The 11,699-nt window shown below is 44.5% G+C and overlaps 1 protein-coding gene across 1 annotated transcript; it reads right to left on the bottom strand.

Annotated features, from left to right (window-relative positions):
- Positions 1-2,404: 2,404 nt before the first annotated feature.
- HAUS1 (HAUS augmin-like complex, subunit 1) lies at positions 2,405-10,704 on the bottom strand (the record flags this gene model as incomplete). Its single annotated transcript, XM_008946979.1, has 8 exons — positions 2,405-2,488; positions 2,811-2,858; positions 4,330-4,401; positions 6,748-6,813; positions 7,513-7,636; positions 8,621-8,755; positions 9,783-9,918; positions 10,530-10,704. Coding segments are annotated over 8 exons (840 nt in total), but the record flags the coding sequence as incomplete, so codon positions are not given.
- Positions 10,705-11,699: the final 995 nt, after the last annotated feature.

Below are 11,699 nucleotides of genomic sequence, written 5' to 3'. Positions count from 1 at the left end.
AGCTGCCCCAGGGTGCAGGGGGGAGAGCACCCCCCAGCTCTCACAACCGTCTCCCAAGCCCTCAGTGGCACGTGTGTGATAAAAAGCCTCCAGCTAATGTTGGCTGAGCACGTCTCCAGGCTCTCACTGAAGAGCAGGGCTGGTAGCATCTTCAGGCCCTCCTCTAATCCCCTCTCCCAAAGCATGATCAATGCTCCCTTCCATGATAAATGCTTAAGCAAAGCATTCTGATCTGCTCTTAAGAGCTTGCAGTGCTTAAGACTCCTGAATCGTCAGGCCATGACCTCCAGTGCCTCACAGTGGCTGGGCTGTTAAACCACTCCAGTGCCTACCCAGCTACGGCCTGATGCCTTTCAAGAGGGTGAGTTCCTTCCCCTTCCACAACAGCAAAGATCAGATCATGTCCTGGCTCTTTCCAGACTCAGAGACTCCTCCCCTGCCCCATTTTGGTGTTTTTCCTGGTGAGCAGTGGCTGTACCTACAGCAGTCGTCCCTGCACTACCACGCCTGCTCTAGATCTCACACCAGTGACCTCTGGGGCAATTTCCCCTTAGCCAGTTTAGCCCACATGTACAAAAGATGGCTTGACCTCTTGCATTTCCCATCTTGTTTTCTAGCCCAGAATGAAGCTAAATAGCCATAAAACTAAAGCAACGAACCCTTTGCTAACAATTTAAAACTTGACCCTGAACAGCAACACCCTCCAGTGTATGGAAGATGTGAGGCCAAAGACTCACAAAATCCTTCAGTTCATCCCCATCAAGGTGTAAGGAACATGGTGCAGAATGTCACAGGGGGAAGAGGCTGTGGCACTTCACTGACGCCAACATTGTTCTGAGCCTGCAGCTCCTCAGAAACCAGGGCTACACCCTAGGCACTAACAGAGACAGATCTAGCTCACAACCCTGCTGCTTCAAGGGAGGACATGAAGCAACAGAAAGAGTCTTCCTGCAGATCAGTGACATCAGTTTATGGAGTGACACGACAGCTCCTGGGGGCACACACACCATAGCAGCATGTGGTCACCAAAGCCAGCACTGCTGTTTGCCTGGTACAAATGGGCCCTAGTCCGTGCCTGATGTCAGTAGGTGCTGCCACTGTTTCTATTTTTTTTCCTTTTTTCCCCATCCACAGATTTTCAGATGTTTGGCTAGAGTGCAAAAGTACTTTTAAAAGCTGGGGTGTTTAACACTGGTGTGTTTGTGGCATGGAAATAAAAGGAGGGCTCTGGGGACCCTTTTGGAAGATGATGTTTGAGGTAGAATTGGGAAGGACAATCTAGATTAATTTTCTCAGATGACAACAAAACCCTGGACTCTCAGGAGGCTGGTTTACATCTCAGCTCAGCTCTTCCCTGTGTGAGCAGTACAATTCCTTACCTGTGAAGCCAATACTGTGACTCGTGAAAAAAGTCAGAGATCAGCCTGTTTCCATGAGGGCAAAGAGCTGAATACATGCAAGAAAATCCCCATTGTGGACTGTCTCAGGTGCTGCAGGTGAGAACGACTGTTCTGAGCCATAGATCATAAGTGATTAACGTAACAAATCCCTGATGAAGACAGGATTAAGGAGAAATTTAACGGCTCATTTCTGTTCAAAGAAAATGCTCAAACTTAGAAGCACTCCAGGCAGGAGTCTAGAACTCATCTCCACAAACTTGGTAAACTTGAGACATGCTGTGAGTAGGGGAAAAGAAGAAAAGTCTCCAACCCTGAAATGGGAAGAGAAAACAAAGCAAGGGAGCAAAAATTGATGACCTGGTAGTTGACCTTACACTTGGGTGTAAAGAGAGTCTCATCACCATACTTGCACCACCAAAGAGAGGGCTCCAGGAAAAAGCACAATCCAAAGGACAAGGGAAAAGAAAACCAGACTCCCCAATGAGATCCATGTGGGAATCACAGAATGGGTTGGAAGGGACTTTAAAGAGCATCTAAGCAACCCCCCTGCTATGGGCAGGGACACCTCCCACTAGGGCAGGTTGCTCAGAGCCCCATCCAGCCTGGCCTTGCACACACCCAGTGACGGCAGACCCACAGCTTCCCTGGGCAACCTGTCTGGTAGCCAACCAGATCCTGGCAGGGGCATCTCCCGGGGAAGGTGCCACCCGGAGGCCAGTTACAGATGTGTAGCACATGTGGGGAAAAAAAAAAAAAAAAAAAGATAAAGATGTTTAGGTGATATTTAATGAAAAATAGGTGACTGTTTACAAATGCAAGGCTGCTTGAACACCTAAAAATGAGCATGCTTCCTGCAAGGTATCAAGCGTGCTATCGAACTGCAAGAAAAATAAGGTAGAAAGCTGCAGCAGTAGAGTAAAAATTCCAAAAGTTTTCCAAGAATTCCAAAATGCTTCATGAGTGAAAACAAACAACAGAAGGGGAAATCTTCCACATAGGCCACTTCAGGTGAACCAGGTTCTTCTGGAGCCTGCCAACTCAGAAGCCACCTTATCAAGCTCCTTTGAGAACTCTTCCTCTACAGCTTCCTAGTTAGGAGAGAAAACCAAGAGGAATCAAGTGGCCATGAAACTTGTCTTACATTCTTGTAAAACAAACATATCAGTGATCAAACCCTGAGGTGAATCAGAAGGTCTCACTACTGTCAACAGCTAGCTCCACTAGTTCCTCCTACCACTATGCATGGCTTTTTCCTTACCAGAGCAAAATTTCCCTCCAGAGATCATTAAGACTACAATCCAAGGTGGATAAATCCACAATCAATTAATATAAATAGCTTGTTTTGGAATGACAGCACTCACTTGAGTCTTTGTGAAAGAGAGTAGGGGAGAAAAAAAAAAAGTATCTTACCAGTTCTCGTTTCAATTCTTCATTCCTCACTTTTGCAAGTAAAAGATTCTATTGAGAGAAAATGGCATGAAAAATGAGAATTTTGGTGGAAAAACGGCGTCCCCACATCATTGCAGGAGTCCAGTGATGTGCAACATGCACATATCCAGGGATAATGAAGTCAGTTTTGTGTACACCCTTCATATGCAAAAGGTACTGACATTTTAAGCCTAGTATCCATTTGGTTTGGGCAATCCCTTTTTTTCAAAAGTCTAGTATGGCCTAAACTCTAAAAAACCCAAACCCACAACCATTTTTAGTGATTTTTCCAAACCTGCCAAACGGGGAACTGGATTTTAAACATATCTGTAAGTAAAACTTTTCCACGTGTTACACAGAAAGGCCTGAGGTGAGCCCCATTAGGGGCTGTGGGGTGCTCAGACACAGAGGTTAACAGGAGCCACAACAGGCAACTCAAATACAGAACTGTAAACTAGACAGTTGCAGTTGTGTTTCATAAAACCCATTCAACTATTCATACTCCAGTTTTTGCTATTTCTCCCCTGAATTGCAAAGGATGGTCCTTGATATTTATCAGTAAAAGTAATAGAATCTTCCAAAGCAAACTGGAAACACTTGTGTTTAGCTGTCCCAAGTGTCACAGGTGGTGATACAGTCACACAAAGCCAAGGCTTTGTTTCATGACTGAAGCCTTGTTTAACCATGATTTCTTTTAAGCCACTATAAAGTTGTTCATAAACTCACCCTTAACTGAAACAGTCTTTTGTGACAAGTGTTCTAATTAGAAGAGTAAAATAATTTTTATGAAAGATGCCTCTCATGGCAGTGTGGCAGTAACTCCTGGCACAGAGACTGACAGTAGCAATGGCAAAGCCATAAGAGTTACCAGGACAAGGGCTGTGAAAACTGCAACTTAGTCACCTAAATTAGAAACATGCTTTTCAGAGGGCAGAGTAGCCAGGACCCTCGAGAGAAAACAGGGAAAATGATGGAGCAGCCAGTACTCACACAAGCTAGACTACTTGTTTAGGGGAAAATATCTATATTTGGCTATTTCAGAATCAAAATCTTCTCAGAACAACTTCTGCACCATGTGCTGTGTCCACCATATTGACAGCCTGATGATATTGATAGCTAATATCAGTAAATCTCAAAAAAATTGTTATACTAAGGAGTTACATTTTCTGCCAGTTTTGCTTGTCTAATTGCTAGCTAATTTGCCTTAATACTGAGCTCACCCAGCAAATATGACATTTTGTTAGAACGAATTTTGCCTGGTAAGTGTACTTAATTTCTTGTCTTTTAATTACTAATAGATTAGATTACTAATCTATTAATCTATAAGATTAATTTGTTAATGTATCTGTTAATAGGTTCATCTGCCTTCTGTTCAAGTAAAGTCTTGTTTACACCATTAATAGACCTGTAGCACATCTGCCTTTGCACTGAAACCATCCCAACACCCTTTACATTCTGAAGTCCATTAAAACTAGAATGGAACAGTGGAAAATATAATTACAGGAGGTAAATCTGCATAGGACTCCATCTCCTGCTTCAGAGGTTCAATTTGTTTCTTCAGTTCCTTCAATTCCTGCAAAGAGAGCAAGACACATAACATTGCTTGTTATGATTACTGTTAACAGTGAAATAGATCCATCACCTACAGCATTTCAGAGTCACAGATGCTGGTGAGAACTTTCATGGTCAGTCTTATAACCCAAGGAAAACCAAAGATCTGCTGCTAATTCAGTTATCAGCCAGTCAAACCCAGGTCAAGTTTTAAACAGAGGTATCATTTTTTCTTCATTCTGAAGACATCTCCAGGTGTCTTTTCTTACAGTATAACCACCTGATCTCACCTCACAAGAATCCACCAGAGTCCTTCCAATGCAGGCCAGAAAGAACACAGCTCCAAGGAAGGGGATTAATTCTCACACCTATGCTTTCCATGTGAAAACAGTTTATTGCAAATGCAGGAGCAAAAGGACCCCTTACACCTGCACCACTTGGCTTTTTCTGTTACAAGGAGGAATATTTTCTCTTTGTGCCTGAAAACTGAGCACCTTCCACAGTCCTTAGCTCTTTTTAAATAATCAGCTTAAAAAGAAAAACATAAGCACTCCAGAGAGAAGAGTAATTTGTGCTGCTCAACTCACTGAGCTCTTGGCAAAGCAGATACAGAAATGTCAGGGAGTCAAACCTGCCCTTATGCTCTGGTTCTAGAAGATGACAAGTCTAGGAAATTGCCTGTGGCTTCTGGCATGTAAAATTCCAGCAAAATATTTTTGGCTAGTGCTCTTCTGAAACACTGTGCAATGTGAACATTGCCACCCAGTGCTGGTTCCTGAGAATGGCAACACAGAAACTGGGAAATCTTTCAATGTTCAACTTAACTGACATGCAGAAGAAATGGGGAGAAAGATTAAACTCTTATTACAGTAATAGCAAACAATATTAAAATGTGGTGAGTGCAGACAGAGCAACACAAATGCGTGTTACATGTGCACAAATGCTTCAGCACAAAGCTGGAGAACCTTAGTTTGTCACTCAAAAACTGACTGTAACCAAATATAGAATCACAGAATCATTAAGGTTGGAAAAAGACCTCAAAGATCAAGACTAACCATCACTCAACACTGCCATGACCACTGAACCATGACCCCAGGTGTCACATCTCCATGTTTTTTGAACCCCTCCATGGCTGGTGACTCCAGCACCTCCCTGGGCAGCCTAGGCCAATGCCTCACCACTCTGCCAGGACAGAAATTCTTCCAAAGATCCAATCTAAACCTACCCTGGAGCAGCTTCAGCCCACGTCCTCTCATCCTATCACTAGCTACTTGGGAGAAGGGACCAACACCCCAACACCCACCTTACTCCAACCTCCTTTCAGGTATCTGCAGAGAGCAAGAAGTTCTCCCTTCAGCCTCCTCTTCTACAGGGTAAACACCCCCAGGTCCCTCAGCCACTCCTCACCAGCCATGTTCCCCAGAGCCCTCACCAGTCTCGTTGCCCTTCTCTGGACCTGCTCCAGCCCCTCAGTGTCTTCCTTACCCTGTGATGACCAAACCTGACCACAGCACTCAAGCTGTGGCCTCACCAGTGCTGAGTACAGAGGCACGATCACTTCCCTACTCCTACTGGACACGCTATTTTTGATCCAGGCCAGGATGCTGGTGGCCTTCTTGGCCACCTGGACACATGCTGCCTCATCTCCAGCCGGCTGGACACCAGCAACCAGAGGGCCTTTTCCCCCAGGCACTTCCCAGCCACTCTTCCCCCAGCCTGGAGCGTTGCCTGGGGTTGTTGTGACCCAAGTGCAGGACCCAGCACTTGGCCCGTTGATCCAGCCTATCCCAGTCCCTCTGCAGAGTCTCCCAACCCTCCAGCAGATCAACACTCCCACTCAATCTGGTGTCAGTACCCACAGTACCTCCCTGGATCCTCCTTCCAGCCCCTGTTTTAGATGGGGGTCACGCTGGCAAGCCCGCTGGGCTTACAGTCCAGCTGTGGAGTGTTATATTCACAGAAAAAGCACAGTGCAGTTCAGAGTTTGGGTTTCACTTGACCTCCAGCTCTTGTGAAGTGTTTGAAAGTAGACTTATTTCACACAAACTAGAAAGAATCACCTAGGTCATTCTGTAGAGCAATTGCCATACACATGTAGCCAGGTAACACGACACAGTCCACAAAATACCCACCCTGTTTATAATGTGGGTTACCAACAGAGGCAGATTACAGGCTGCCAGATTTCTCTTAGTGGCAGGGAATTCATATCCAAACATATCTTGGTTCAGAGGTATTTGTATTTGTGCTTCTTTTTACCACTAACATTTTTCCATGTAAACAATAGCAAGCCACGTTTCCTGAAACCACCCAAGAAACACACCTAGTCTGTACCACTGCAGAAACACCAATTTTGTACTAAAAGACCTACCTCAGACAGGTTGACGAGGGACTCGTGTGTCAATGACTGGTCCAGTCCTGAGGCAACAATCTTCTCCTGCCAACAGGGAAGAGTTCACTCATAACTGACCACAAAAATCTAGCAGAGATTTTACCATTTCCTTGGATTTTGATCTGAACAGGCAAAGATCACAGTTTGTCAATAAGGGAAACGTGTGCTATTTGAACCACAATTATAGCTGGTGTACGAAACCAGCTGCTGCTAAAATTTGTATGAAGAATGAGTCTTTTCAGAAGACTAAGCCTCTGTCCCATTTGTCAAGGAATCTGGCAGCACCCAATAGTTAAGTAAAGCATTCATATGTCCTTCATCATGCAAGAAAGGTGAAGGAGAAGATAGCACAACTTCTGCCTTCTTGAGTTTAATCATTCATTAATTTCAGAAGATGGCCACCTTCAGAGTTTTGACAGAGAGTTTGCTCAGTGGATCGTCAGCTCTCCTGTATACTCTCACATGACAGTACCTCAGAAGAAGCACGAGGCAGCCCGAGCTCATACAGTTCTCAGAGGAAGAGAACAGAGTGACCTTGCATTTACCATAGCACGTCCTGAGGAGACACCACAAAACCAGCAGGAACAACCAAAGCATGGCAACATGTTGTCCTGCCAGCCCCAGAGTCCTCCGTCCTGGAGTTTAGGAAGCTCCTGGGATCTCTGTAACTACAGCTTTGGATCCCATCAACCACGGCTGTGCCATCCTGTCACATGGTCTTGTTAGAAAATCCCTTCTACCTACCTGAGCATCATCAATGCTGGTTTGTAACTCCAGGGATTTCATTTGCAGGAAGTCCACGGTCAGGAAGCGTTCCTTGTTTTTGGCCTTCTGTACTTCATAATCTTCCTTAGATTTTTGGAGATCCCTTAAAAAAAAAAAAAAAAAATTCAGAAAGAAACAAACTTTTACATTGAAAGACATAACAGTACACAAATGCTGCTTAATTATCTATGCTCAAGTTAAACCCTGTAATAAAGCAAACACAAGAAGGGAGAAAACAGGGGGGAAAAAAACCCTCTATTTCCCTGTGAGATTTCCCAGTGTAAACATCCACAGCTGTTACATCCAGAGTCCCAAAAAATAGGGGAAAGAACCCACAATGGCTAACGGGAAATTCATGTACATAAAAGCAAAGTGTAACAGTCTTCTGCATAACTCCTTGTTTCAGTGAAGAGACCCGTTACACAAGCTAAACTTTAGGTCAGAGAGGGGCTGCAGCAAACCTGCACAAAGCACTCGTCTGTTGTCTCTCCTACAAGCAGTACTTCAATGACTACTTTAAAAGACAAAAAAAAGAGCAGAAAATAATTAGACTGGAAGGGGGCTGTGGAGATCATCTGGGGCAATCCCCACGCGAGGCAGGGGTTTGTTCTGCTACTCTTAGGATTAACTATGCTTAGGATCAAAGTGCTCTGGATTACATCCTCTAGGGGATGGAATTGAGAGATTTAATTTTTTTTCAAGTCTCCCACACACTGGTTAGAATAAATTCTTACCTGGGAACAGCCTGGCTCCTTCACTCTGACTGAGCCCATGCTAAATGTGGCAATAAAATTAGGTTTGCCTTCAAGCCCAGATGATGGCAACTGGTGTAAGATGCCAACCCATATCTAAAAGCTGCTTGTGGACAGTTTTTGGTTTAAAATACAGGGTTTGATGGGACCTCAAATCTCTTGTGATTACTGAATGTGTCCATAGCACATGGCTTTTGATAAGATAACTCCAGACACTGTGAATTTGAGATGTGTCAAAACTATGACAACTCAGCTATCCTTATGGGTTATCCCAACCAATGTTTCGTGTTGCAGAGGCCAGCAGTCCTGCTGACCTTCTCTCACCCATTACTCACTGCTCTAGATGCATTTCCAGCATCAGCACTGAAGCCAGTTTTTCTCTCATTTTTGCCAGTTCCACTCTCATTTCTCTGTTTTTTGATTCCGTTTCATGCAGCTCCAAAGTCATATCGTTGATGGCACTGAAGAGGCTAGGGAGAGATCAAGTGAGAATGCTCAGGTGTCAGTTCTTCTGCAACTCAAAATTATCATTACTATTTTCTTCACACTTTCCACAAATGACTTTTTTCTTGTTCTCCTATTATGATACATCAGATAACTGCCAGCTATTTTAGAGGAGGAAAGCAAAGTAAGTCACTAAGGGTATTTGATTCCCTTCACTAGCAAAGACTTCTATGAATGAGAAAACAGCCCAAAAAATTCTCACTAGGAGGCACTGAACAAGACCTGGTGCTGCAGTGAATGCAACCACTGGGTTTGACATCACCAGATGCTCCACCCCAGGCTTGCCAAATAACCTTTGTGAAAAACTTCATTCCTTCCCTGCAGATGCATGCCCCTGAGATGTGCCCAGCAGTGTTTCAGTCCCTCCCTCTCCCCAGAAGTTCAAAGCTGCTTGCCTCTCCAGCTCAGGAATGCTGTAAGAGCCAGGATCACATAAAAAACTGATTCCAAGGCAGATTTTGGCTCCTCCTCACTGCCCATGCTCAGCACAAATCTGCCGTGTTACGGATCACAGCCAGGCTATGGAGAGGGGCCCAGGAAGCACAGACTAACAGCTGCCATTTCTCTGTGGCTAAGGGAATCTCCTCACATTGACCCAGGCCAGGTGAGAGAGGGCAGAATGAGGAGCTGAGGCTGAAAGTTACAGTTCCCCAGTCCTGCCCTAAGCAGCACAAATGTTGCTCTAGCTTGTGCCACCTGGCACAACAGCCCAAGTAGCAGCATCCTGCAGTCACCAACTACAAAAGCAGGGGTGTAAAAGAAGGATTTAACTCTGGCCAAGGCAATTCTCTGGCTTCAGAGACTTCTGCTGGGATGATCAAAAGTTAGAGATTTGTGCTCCGTTCCTGTGCCCTCCAAAGCTGCCCAAGGGGTGCAAAAGAAGCTAGACAAGCAAGACTTCTGGTGAGAAAGTCAAGTTTGAAACTGTTGAATTGGAAAAAGAGAGGGAAACACCACAGATCATCACCCCTGATGCAGAGTGGGAATGATTACCTTGTGAGAGAAGCATCCTTTGTTTCCAGTATCATTGCACTGCGCACCAGATCATCAAGGTAGAGTATGCCCTCACTGGACAGACTGTACAGGTGAATACCCAGATGTTCTGTGAAAATGTTCTCTAGATTTTTAGCTGGGAAATAAGCACAACACCAAATACTGATTCTTTAATATTACTGTTCTTTGCAGGCCTAGATGGGATTCCCCCTTTTAAAATGTGTGTTAAAAATGTATTATGGTTCCCTGATCCACTCATTTGCTCCAAAAAAAACCTCTCCCTCTAGACAGCTTGAGCATAACTTCATCACCTCACTGTTGATTCAGATCCTTCGAGTGCTTTCTGTAACAGTGGATTAGCATCAGCTCAGGCTCTTAAATCAGCCGTGGGGTTTCTTCCCTGTCTATCCAGCCAATATTTCAATCCTGTGCTACTCAGCCCAGCAGGCTAGGAGGTTTTAGCAATTAATCTGCTTCGCCGTATTTACAGCCTGTTCAACATGGCCTAAAAAAAAAAACTTCTTGACCAACCTGATGTGACCATAAATTTTGCTGAAAGGAAGGCATAGGATGCACTGTAGTAAAAGGTGTACCAAAACAAAAGCTTAACAACTATTAATACAAAAGCTTAATAACTATTTTTCATATCTATATATATTTGCCTGTAAGGCTATAACAAGAACCCCCTGCAGAATCACTAGGAAAAACTGATTTTGATGGAACTGAGAACCAGAGCTTCAAACTCACCTTCTGCTTCATACCATGTTGCCCTCTCCTTCATGTCCTCTATCAAGAAAGAAATATCCTTGTCTGTGGCTTCATCGTATTTGGAAAGCTCATGCAAGGTATCCACTGTCTCTGCAGTCAACACACCCTCTGGGACAGGCTGAACCCCACATATTTTCTTTAGCCATAAATAAACCTGCCAGAAAGAAAAACAGTCAAGTGAACTGACAGAAAACAGACGACAGATGTAAGAGAAGTGCTGCAAGTTCAGTGTTCCTGAAGAACAACTCCGACCACATCAGTTGAAGCACAGGTGGAAAAAAGGGAGACAACTTTGTTGCTGCTTCAAATATCCTCTGTAGCTTGGAAAACCACTTCCCTTTTAATCTCCCTCACTTCTCTGGACAGGTGCTTATCTCTAGTTGATGAATTTTGTCTTTTTATTCACATGACCCGTTTGCTCCAGCCACATTAACAACCCAAGAGATGTTAAATGGCTGTTTGGGCAGCTGGTTAAAACGGCATTAAAGCAGCATGAGATAAAACTGCACAAAGTGTAATCACTGGGAACAGTCTATATGGACTAGCAGGGAAGAAAGGGTTAGTACAGAGTGCGGGCATGAGCCCAAGAAGTGAAAAATGGGAGACCAATGCAGTGCTCTTAGGTGGTACAGAAAGATTATATGATTATAATAACAGAACATATGTAAGTTTAACACTGAGGTAACAAATTTTCGTCTAGGGCTAAGTAACCTGGTGGAAAAGGGCCCAGTCTTACAACTTTAAAAGATATTTTATAGAATCATTGAATGTTTGGGGTTGAAAGATACCTTTAAATGTTACTTAGTCCAACTCTGTTTTCTAGCATGCCCTTCTGTATATTTCCACCCCAGCTACACGCCTTCGAACAAAGGAGGTTACATCTTTCTGCCACGTTCTCCAGTGAGAAACGCTTGAAATGCAAAATCTTCAGGCAGCCAAGGCCTTCATAGCCAAGCGCTTGAGAGCAGCAGCGAGCTTAAACGCCAGTGAAGTGGGGCTGATACCCATAGTTGGCAGGGGATGAGGTGTGCCAACACCGACTTGAGCCCAGCCAGCCCACCCCTCCTGTCCCTCAGGGGGTGACACAAAGAGAGGCGGTGGGGAGCGCGGGACGCGGCTCCGGTATCGCACCGGCGGCGGTTGCACCCC

The sequence above is a fragment of the Merops nubicus genome, unplaced genomic scaffold (genome assembly GCF_000691845.1).
Source record: "Merops nubicus isolate BGI_N331 unplaced genomic scaffold, ASM69184v1 scaffold26199, whole genome shotgun sequence".
Lineage (NCBI taxonomy): Eukaryota > Metazoa > Chordata > Aves > Coraciiformes > Meropidae > Merops > Merops nubicus.
The sequence above is the reverse complement of the archived record's forward strand: the minus strand, read 5'-3'. Positions and strand labels throughout refer to the sequence as shown.